This window comes from Nicotiana sylvestris, chromosome 5, assembly GCF_000393655.2.
Source record: "Nicotiana sylvestris chromosome 5, ASM39365v2, whole genome shotgun sequence".
Taxonomy (NCBI): domain Eukaryota; kingdom Viridiplantae; phylum Streptophyta; class Magnoliopsida; order Solanales; family Solanaceae; genus Nicotiana; species Nicotiana sylvestris.
This window is the reverse complement of record NC_091061.1, coordinates 144,144,175-144,155,739: the sequence shown is the minus strand read 5'-3', so window position 1 is coordinate 144,155,739 and position 11,565 is coordinate 144,144,175. Positions and strand designations below refer to the sequence as shown.

At 40.3% G+C, this 11,565-nt stretch overlaps 1 protein-coding gene across 1 annotated transcript; it reads left to right on the top strand.

The window, feature by feature from the left end:
- The first annotated feature begins 318 nt into the window (after positions 1 to 318).
- Positions 319 to 2,752, top strand: LOC138869432 (serine/threonine-protein phosphatase 7 long form homolog). The gene is made up of 3 exons (XM_070147050.1): positions 319 to 879; positions 969 to 1,154; positions 2,621 to 2,752. Exons 1-3 carry the CDS (start codon positions 319 to 321, stop codon positions 2,750 to 2,752), a joined length of 879 nt encoding a protein of 292 aa, XP_070003151.1.
- Positions 2,753 to 11,565: the final 8,813 nt, after the last annotated feature.

Here is an 11,565-nt window from a genome sequence, read left to right as displayed (position 1 = left end):
CCATACATAATTACTCAGTTCAATTTTAAAAATAATTATTTAATTTATTAAACTAACACACACAATTAATTTTCTTTAAATTATAGTAGACGACATGGACTTTCCGCCTGCGCATCCTGGACCAACCGAGGATCAGCTATTAGTGTTGCAGGGCGACCATAGGTCCTCATTTGTATGGGAGGGACATCTATCGGATCAGTCTCTCCGCGCCAGGAGATTTGACGATTTGTGGGACTTCATGGCGAACACCATTTCCATGCCCGCGTAGTCGCGTGCCTACAGGCTACGAGCTTCTATACGATTTTTCAAATTGGGCGGATGCAGCTTGATTGGTCTCTCATCACGGCCTTGGTAGAGCGGTGGCGACCGGAGACACACACTTTTCACTTGCCCACTGGAGAGGCCACCATAACGCTGGAGGATGTTCAGGTTTTGTACGGGCAGCGCGTAGATAGACGGGCCGTTGCACTGCCCCAGTACATTAGATCCATGATGCGTGGACAATATTTGGATATGATGGGGCAGTATACTGGTTACACACCTCAGGGTGGCGCTGTACAGAGAGGGGGCAGTCGCGTTGCTTTGTCAGCCATCAGAGATCATATGGCATTTTTGCACCCAGACATTACCGACAAGATGGAGGATCTCCATGTTGAGCGGTACACGAGGTTGGCGCTGCTCCTGCTTTTCAGGGGTATCTTGTTCCCGAACACTTCGGGAAGTCTAGTGAGTATGCGCTTTCTCCATCATCTGCAGCAGCTAGATGATTTACCCCTGTACAACTGGGGTGCTGCTGTTCTCGCATACCCGTATAGGAGCATGTGCCGGGCGAGCATGCTTTTCCAGGTGGACATACATGGTTTTCTGCCCCTTCTACAGGTGACAACATTTTTAAATACTCTATTCATTACTCCGAATTCTATATGGTCGAAATGACTCATAAATTTTACGTCAACCTTTTATCTTAGGTTTTGGCCTGGCAGCGGATCATGCCATTGCAGCCACCTCTACCACCACTTGCGTCGGGTGAGGCTTATTCGTTTCTCCCTCTAGCTTCTAGGTGGGTTCTCCGGCGTGGGAACTACCGAGAGACCGATGCTCATCATAATCTCCCCCTTGTCAGGGATGTGTTAGATATGCTGGTGGCCGGACAAGTAAATATGTACCTACTCTTACTTGTTATAAATTGAGTTGTGTTGTGCATACTCACTTTTATGTTATTATTTGGTAGTTCATCTGGATGCCATACAACGACGAGTTGCTAGATCAGCTGCCCGATTATTGCTCAGTCGACCGACTGTTTTGGAGCACCTCCGTCCCGATGATCTTCTTTGATATGGTTGAGTATCATGCCACAGAGCGTGTGCTTCGCCAGTTTCACCATCCCCAGCCTATATCGGGGGAGCCTGCATGGGTCCCTACACACTATCAGCGGGATGACCGTGTCATGGTGGACGATATATTTATGGGATGGATAGAGCAGTAGGTCCATATTTGGGAGCAGCGAGGTGACCGTATTCCGCCACCACCTTCATTTACCCAGGAGGCCACTATTCATCTGTATACGTCATGGTACCGCCGTCACACCCAACTGATGATCGGGAACCCCATTCATGTACTTGGCGAGCGCTACAGACCATACTCCGGGAGGCACGAGTCACTGGTATGTTTTTGTGGCTTATTAATATCTTATATTTGTGATATAGCGTTATTTTTTTAATATCTTAAGTGTTTCATAGGCTATTGGGTATCACCTGGTCTACCAGTTGGGACAGGAGATGTAGCAGCATGCCGACAGTGCTGCACTCGTTGAGTATGGCCGACGGGTGGCAGATCTGGCTCGTCGGACCCTGTTTCAAGCGAGAGATGGCGCGAGGTTGGATCACGACGCTCAGTATGCGGCACCAGAGGACTACCATCGGGGTAGGGCTGTCCCACGAGGCAGGGGTAGGGCACGAGGGAGGGGCGCCCCTGAGGCAGGGGCGCCCCACGGGGTCGCAAGGGTCACGGGGGACGGAGAGGAGGTGGTCCCCAGCAAGGGGGCGTTGAGGCACCTGTCGACCCACCTGTTGAGGGACATGATGAGGATTTTGGAGATGAGGATCTTGGAGATGATCAGCCGGGTTATATACCTCAGGTAGATGAGCCTTCCAGCAGCATACCGTCGTACAGCCTTCAGCTATCTCTGCCAGCATCGCAGGTCACCCCGTCAGGAGCATTGTCGATCACGGGTACATTCGACGGGGATGTAGACCAGTACTTTGCATGCCCATCTACCGCAGCTGAGGATCGGCCGACCCGGGACGTTGATGGCGGGCGCAGGTTGAGTTATGCCTCATCCCTGGCGGTTGATGCGGATCTACCACAGGCGTATGTTTGTATTACTTTAAATTTCAATTTGTTTTCTTTTCCTTAATGAGCTGCCATTAATTAATTTTTAACTTTCTTATGAAGGCTTCGTCCCGACCCATATTTGAGGCCACTACATGCTTTGATGTGGACACCACGGATGCATATACTCAGGAGGCCGACCAGACCACAGTGAGAAAATATTTTTTGACTTAACACGTACAATACAAATATACTTTTTCACATTCTAAGATTAGTACTTGTTTTGTAGGTTGCTGACGGTCCGACAACCTATTCTTCCGATCCTGCCAAATGTAGTGTCGATGCTGCTGCACATCCTCACATAAAGAGGCAGCTTGATAATGATGATCCAGATAGTGTACCCGAGCGACAGGGGATGTGACTCAGGCCAGCAGCAGCACTGAAGCACACATGCTGCGGGATTCATTGATTTACTTATGTTTTTACTTTGTGTAAATAGTGCATTATGTAAATAATGGTAACAAACACAAACCTTGCAAACCTAACACAAAAACAAACAGTAGAACTAATGAAAACACTGGACAAAGGAAACATAAAGATACACTACAACGCTCAACACGTACATGCCATTGTTTAGTCACTACCGCCTAGTATTCTCTGCTTCATCCAAACGAGCTTGTTTTCCAATTTTTTTTTCTTTTCTTCCGCCACCTTGAGTTTCGCCTTCAACTCTGCAATTTCTTGCTTGGATTGGCGCTCTCTGTCCCACTGCCCCGTACACACATCATGAAGATGATACAACTTGTCTTTGTAATATTCCTGCTCACATGGTTCATCAATCCATACCTTAAAATTGCATGTAGGTATGCCGGGTTGCCTATAAAACATGTTCATACACGCCCAATAGCGGCATCCAGCTTCTTCCCAACAATCGTACATCATGCTTTTGATTCCACAGTCGCACTTTGGGCAATAAAGGGGTTGTCGAGACATTTCTTAAAGAGAAACTTTAGTTTTATGGAAATATTTGCTATAGGTTGTTGTTAAGCGCAGAAAATAACTAGAATGCGCTCGTTATTTATAGGCAAGATTTCACATATAACGTAGTATTATACCACGCTTTACATACACGTAAAACGTAGTATTCTACCATGCTTTGCATATTAAATTTCTCTGAAATGACATTGTTTTATCACATGGTTTTCAGCTTTTTCAAAACGACATGACAACTCAACAAAGCGTAGTATTATACTGCACTTTACATATTATATTTTTCTGCAAGGAAACAACTTTTTCACATGCATTTCTAGCTTTTTCCGAATGACAAGACAACTCCATAAAACGTAGTACTATACCATGCTTTAAGTATTAAATTTTTCTGCAAGAAAACAACTTTTTCACATATTTTTCATCTTTTCCAGTTTGACAAGACAACTCCATAAAATGTAGTACTATACAAACGTAGTCTTATACCACGCTTTGCACATAATTTTTTTTAAATTTTTAGATTGGTGTTCTTTAGTAACACCAATACGTTGAATATTTGAACAATTCTATGAAGAAAATAATACATTATGTAGATAATGGCAACAATTCTAGTTTAACGACACATGTTATTGTGACAGAATTTGAACAACAATTTTATTTAAACATGACAACACAAACACAAACACGGCAAATCTAACGATACACATAACAAAAACAAACAGTAGAACTAATGAAAACACTTGACAAGGGAAACATAAAGATACACTAGTATGCTCAACACGTACAAGCCACTGTTTAGTCACGACCGCGTACTACTATTTGCTCCAACCACTAGAGTTGGTCTTCCAGCTTTTTTTCTCTTTTTCTACCTCATTGAGTTTCGCCTTCAACTCATCAATTTCTTGGTTGGTTCGGCGCTCGCATATCGCTTGCCTCGTACAGATAATATGAAGATCATAAATTCTTTCTTTGTAGTACTCCTGGTTACATGGTTCATCTATCCATACCTCAAATTCACATGTAGGCTTGTCGGGTTGCTCGTCCTCCTTGTTCATACATGCCCAGTAGCGGCGTCCACCATCTGGCCACCATTTGTACAAACTGCATTTTTCTCCGCAATAGCACTTTGGGACATAAACAGGTTGTTCAGACTTTTCTTAAAGAGAAACTTTGGTTATTGTTAAGCGCAGAACATAAGTAGCATGCGCCCGTTATTGTTAGTCAATAGTTCACACAAAACGTAGTATTATACTGCATTTTAGTTATTGAAGTTAAACGACATGACAACTCAACAAAACGTAGTATTATACCACGCTTTACATATTAAAGTTATTCTGCAACAAAACAAGTTTTTCACATGGTTTTCAGCTTTTTCAGAACGACATGACAACTCAACAAAACGTAGTATTATATCACGTTTTACATATTAAAGTTATTCGGCAATTAAACAGCTTTTTCTTCAGTCATTTCAGCTTTTTGAGAACGACAATACAATAGATAAAACGTATTGTTGTACCACGCTTTACATATTAGATTTATTTTTTAATACGTACATTTTTTATTCCACATTCTTGGTCTTCTTTACTAACACAAATAAGTTTAATATTTGAAAAACCATATCAAAACGTCACGTTAAAAAATAAGATGTAACAAGATTGTGGAACATAATTTTATTTGATATATATTGCAACATACACAAGTACAGACACATATTAAAAAAACAAAACCAAAACAAAAGACTAGAGGTATCCTTGATAGTTGGGTACATTCGACGAACTTGCACCAGGAGCTGGATTACCACCGCCACGCACACCACCTGAAGGACATTTACGATGGTCGTGTCCTGGCTACGAGCATATGCCACATTTACGCGCATAAACGGTGTCACCAACATCTATTTGGTTCCGTATACACGTTCTCTTATTCACTTGCAGCTTGCGCAAATACTCCTTGTTACATACCATCTTAAAAGGTTCCGACGGCCAATAATGCTCAGCAACTAATAGCTGCAACTGCCCGCTATATGTGTCTACGTATTCAGCAACACTGTATTGCCTATCAATATAGTTGGTTGCCCCATATCCAACTTGTTGAAAGCACTTCAATGCATGTGCACGCGTCATGTGGTAGATGGTCCATTTCCCACATGAACAAAACCTTCTGGCTTCATTCACCATCTGTAGATTATTCCCACGGTGTCCGCGGATAGTGGTCTTAACTTCAGAAATACCCCGATCATCATCATACTGTAGAAACGAATACCACTGTGCTCGCCTCCTGTACCTTTCAAATCTTCTCATGGGTATTGGCATAAATTGAACACCCCTGTCCATCAATGCCGATGCAGCTCCATGCCTTTCAACTAACCTCTCCGTACTCTGTTTGAATGTCATGCGGACCATGGCAGTGACATGCAGTCCACGGGCAGACTTCAACAAGTCGTTGAATGACTCCGACATGTTTGTAGTGAGGGCTCCCAATCGTCTGCCGCCATCAGGATGCAATGTCCACATGTGAAGCTCAAGTCCCATCAACCAAGTATAGGCTCGTGGATCTATCTGCCGGATCGCTTCCATGCGGCTGGTGAATTTGCACTGCTGGTGCTCAGTGGCAGCCATCCACATTAAGACATGCAAGGCCTTGTCAGGATATTTCTTCTGGAAATTGGCCTTCAGGTGCCTTACATAGTAACGGTGGTATGCATATGGTTCCTGCCATTCAGGCAAGTGCCGTACAGAACTTAAAATAACACCATGTCGATCAGATATTAGACAAATACCTGAACACTGTTTGAGAACGTGATGCTTCAAGTGGTTCAAAAAAAACGTCCACGTCGCTTCGCTTTCGTTGGCACAAATGGCAAAAGCTAGTGGAAATATTTGGCCATTGGCATCAACTGCAACTGCAATCAAAAGCTTAATATCATACTTTCCATAGACATGAGTATCATCTATGGAAATTATAGGACGACAATGCACAAAACCATCAATTGCTGGTTTAAATGACCAGAACACATAGTTGAAAATATATTCGGGTCTGTCCGGACTACGCTCACGCCTCCATTCAATAACAGTGTCGGGGTTAAAGTGTTGCAGTGCGGCCATGTACCTGGGCAGATTTGAAAAAGACTTATCCTAATCGCCATAAATAAGTTCAAAGGCACGTTTGCGACCGAGATATGTCTTTCTTTTGGTTATAGTACAACCATACTCTTGGTGGACGACTGTAATACACTCTTTAATCTTGAACGTAATAGACACTTCCAAATATGGAATCAAGACAAGAGAAATCAAGTTCACATCCAGGTTGAAGTGATTCTCATTGAATGTGTCCATTTCACATCAGTGAGTGCTAATAAATTTACCCACTTTCCACAAACCTGATTTCTTTTTGCTGGCACACAACATCCAATGACAACCTATAAAGTCTCTATGGCATACAACCTTGTATACCTCCTTAGTTGACTCACTTACTATCATCTCACGACACTCTCTTATACTGTAGATTTTTACAGCCCTAATTAGGCGAGCTTTGTCGGGGAAATACTTGCCCTTTGTCAGAACAGCTGGTCTAGACTCATCCCACATTGCTGATCGAATTTCATCATCATCCCTTATGAGGGCATCCACGTTCGGCATACTTGGCAAATTATCAAGGTAGGGAATATTACGCTCATGAAATGGCATGTGGGACTCGTACACTCTTGGTCTAGCGGGAGGTGGAGGAATATGTTCCCTCGTCAGCTCAGGTTCAACGTTCACTTCTTCCTCATCATCACCCTAATCGTGGAAGTGTGTGTCATCTCCAGACTCATCCACATTGGTGTCATAATCACTATCATCTTCCTAACTCTGCGCATCTGCCAACTCACGAGTGAATACATCATCTATGGGCAACTGTGTGAGGTCAGGAACATCAAGAAGCTCGTTTTCACTTCACAAAAAGAACAACATGATAAGTTACCCAAACTAGATAAATACTTTAGAAATAGATATATCACTTTACTTACAAGTCGTACTGTCTTGACGTTTTATGATGGATATTTTCTTGTTGGTGATGACTCCCAGATGGACCACCGTGGTCCAATACTCCAGAACTACGCATATTCCAACTAGGGTCGGGGCCATAACTTGTAAAATTCATATCCGACGGTACCCCCTGTAAAAAATATGAGTGTTAATACAAATCCAATTCAAACATAAAATAAACATCGCTAAAGCGTAGAAAAATTGAAGTTTACCAGTCGTCTGGTGGATTATATAAAGTCGAAAAATTATTTTGTGGCTGCTCATTCGCCGGTGGTGACAAGTTTAAATCAAGGCAAGCTCTTTCATTAGCAGTCTGTCCGGCAAAAACTGCTCTAGAATAACCACCCGATGACTGGGGGGTATCCCTACTATGCACACCCTCATTATTGGGAACGTCTTCCACTTTGACGTACATTTCCAACAATTTTATTACAATAAATTCCATGTATTCATCCGGAATTAGCAAAAAATCTCTAAGAGTTTCATCATCTTCGATGTTAAACTCAGAGTAATAAGCAAACCCCTGCGGAGTCACTAAATACGGAAATCTACCGGTTACTTTAAGGTTAACCGAACGCTTCCTCTGACTCATTTTTTTTACGTAACAATGATATCAATTTATCGTACTCCATTGTAAGCGGTAATTTAACATGACACTGTGGAGGTGAGCTATACCTTACAGAGTTATTCTCCAGCACAACCTCACCCCCCAATATAATGAAACCCTTATTTTTGGCTCTTCAGACATTGTAAAAAAATGATTGATAAGAAGAAGAGAGAAGTATGAACGGAAGTTTGAAGGAAAGTATTGAATGGATTTTCATAAAATTCAAACGCCTTTAAATAAGCTTGGGGTGCAGATTTTTTTTATGTAAAACGTAGTACAATACCACGTTTTATGTATTTGAATTATTGGTATGTCAGTTATCCGCAGAACACTTATTGGTGGGCCTAAATTTTAAAGCAAAACGCAGTATAATACTGCGTTTTCCTTAAACTGAGTATTGTACTACGTTTCCCTTTAATTAAATATAGGTGGGCCCAATATTAATAGGGAAATGCAGTACAATACTGCGTTTAAGTTAAACGCAGTATTATACAGCGTTTTTCTTAAAAAAATTAATTTTTTAATAATACACAGTATAGTACTGCGTTTTACTTTAACGGCTAACTTTCCGTTAAAGTAAAATGCAGTATTATACTGCGTTTTAGTTATTTATGTAACTTTTTTTTAGTAGTAGAAATGTATTGTTTGCCCAAAAAGGCATTAGAAAAGTTTTGGACTCTATAGGACGTCATGCAACATCAAAGATCGGCCACCACGCATGTCCATTCTGCAAGTACCTATCCCTTTGACTTCAAGCTTAGCATTATTTCCAATATATACATGCTTTGATCCAGGTGAAACTCGACGAAACTCTATCAACGCTTCTCTATCGCGGCTCACATGGTCGGTGGCTCTTGAGTCTACAATCCACACATGATAAGATTTAGTTAGTAAAACAGTGCTAGAAACATATATAGCAATAAGAGATGCGCTTTAAAATGCTACCTTTTTCGGCTCAGTGCACTCACGAGCAAAATGCCCTGGGGCTTAGCAATTGTAACACTTCATCTTGCTCTTGTCTTTCTTCTTGTAGAACCGTTTTCCTTTCTTGGAATTTGGCTTGTTTCTTTTCTTGGAGGGTCCTTCTCCGGTCTCCTTACCCTTTCCGTCATTTTTCCACTTTCTCTTGCGCTTGAAGCTTGATCTCTTTGTACCACTTAATTCTGCCACAAAGGCATTAGGTACAGCTTTAGAAGCACCAAGCCGCTCGTCTTCAAGTTCCACATGACGGGCAACATCAGCAAAAGTTTTGATGTTATCATTGTGGGTCAAGTTAACCTTCAAATGTTCCCAATTATTGGGAAGAGACCGAATCACAGCTTGAGCCTACTGCTCATAAGAGAGAACATGGCCAACACTTTTGAGTTGAACAATCATATTTGACATCACCCTTAGATGTTGCTTGACACCGTGATCATAACGCTTTTTGTACGTTTCAAACTTGATTGTCAGCTGTCGAAGGCGAGTCACAGTCGTACCCCCATATGCCTCTCTTAAATGTGCCCACATGGCTTGAGCAGTAGGATATTGCTCACATTCGTGGATGAGATCATCAGCAACTGAACTTACAATAATTCCACGTGCAGTGGAATCTTTCTTTTTCCAAACATTGTAAGTTTCCAGATCCCTCCTGTGTTGGGCAGTGTTATCCTCCTCTGGGTGACTCATAACATGGTTAATACTTTCAAGAGCATCTTGCTCTTCGAGTACATACCACATCTTACGACTCTAGATATCATAATTTTCACCATTCAGATTGTCACCCTTGTTCAAGTCAGCAATGATACTTTTTGATGCCATGTCTGTTATTAGAGATAATATTATAAGTTTAACTCATCAATATATACTTCAGTTAATTTATGCATGTGATTACACACTCAAGAAAATTAATTATAATATTAATTCTACATTTAGTATAGCATCGAACAGTCACTACGTTTCCATTCATCATCTATATCTAAATATTTTTAATTAATATTAAGGTCACTTCTTAGTGTGTACATATTTTAAGTATCAATCCATTACAAAAGGATATAATAAACAATGTATGTAACTAGTGAGACAAAAATATAATATAAATTTCATTAAAATAAAACACATAATAACAATTTACATGTTTGCTAGGACATCCATATACCAATCGAACACTAACTCTTGCTCATATACGCTAAAAGGTGCACTAGGCCAAACATCATGATAAATCTCAGTTAAAATTTCACCCCAAGGCTCTTAAAGAGAGTCCGCTAAAATAGCTAATGCTTCCTAATTAGTAATTTCTATGTAATTAGCCAATTCAGCTCTTTTTATCTTTAAAAGGTGTACATGTTCAGGAACGGAAACATCAGGGCCCATCTTAAATTCCTTAAACTCCCTAAATTTCTTTTCTCTTTCCCTTCGTTCAGTCCTTCGATCCCTTAATGCATTTTGTCTCGCCCTTGGGACATTCCTGATGACTTCAGGCTCCGAGTCTGAATCATTATAGAAATAAGTCATGCGACGACGTACCCTTCTACGTTGTCCCCTTCCTTGACTTTGAGAACTCCCACTTGGAGTAATTCGAACTTGTCCCTATTCATCCATATCTAAAATAGGACCAAGAAAACAATAAGAATGACTCCAATCATTTAATGTGACAACATATATCGGATATTAATTTAAGGGATTAAGTCTAACCGAAGTTTCTATTTAAGAAATCAAGTGTATTCCTCTGGCCAATTCTTAATATATTTATTAATGATCTTAGTAAATCTAGAACACAGTTACTATTATATCTTGCATTATGGCAAAAATATGTACTTCACTAAACCAGTAGCACATATAAGAAAATTGATTTAGCATATGTAGGTTTCTTTACACCCACAATTGTAGCCAACACATGGGCACCAAATCAATTAAATAATAATGTGACTATTCTTTGAATAGATGTTGAGAACAATTAAATATTGCTGATGATATTAAAAAGAATTTCAACCAGATATGTCTGCACGTGACAACTTGGTGATACTGCATAAAGCTAAAATAATGCTTTTTTTTAAATTAAAAAAAAAGTAGTAATTGATTGCACAGTAAAGTATGATCCCTTGTTTGTACCCCATATACAACTATTCTTCTCTGTATATATCCTTTCAGTGGAGTGCTACTTACATGGCCCCTTTTGTTTTAAAAAAAAATTGATAATAACATGGACGAAGAAGGAATCTAGGTTTACTTTGATAAGCATCTAGGTTATTTTAAATTTGTCCACCGCAATAAAATATTTGTCTATATTAGCAGAAAACACAATTAGTTTCATCGGGTTTCCTCTTGATTCCCAATTAAGAGAATTCCCATCAAAACGAGACAAAAGATAAATCGAACAAAGAGCAACGTCTGTTAATGGGTTATTCCATAGAAAGTACATAACAGAAAAAATATTCTAATATCTTCGTTACTCGATTCTCGTTCTAACAATATACACAAGAAAAATTGATCACCTAATACTGTAAATTTTTTTTTATGCAGATTTAATTCTTCAATATTTCAGTCACAAACTAGGAATCAATTAAACCTGACTCTGATACCAATTATAGATTAAACCGAGGGGAGAGAACAACGAATTGTGTACCTTATTGA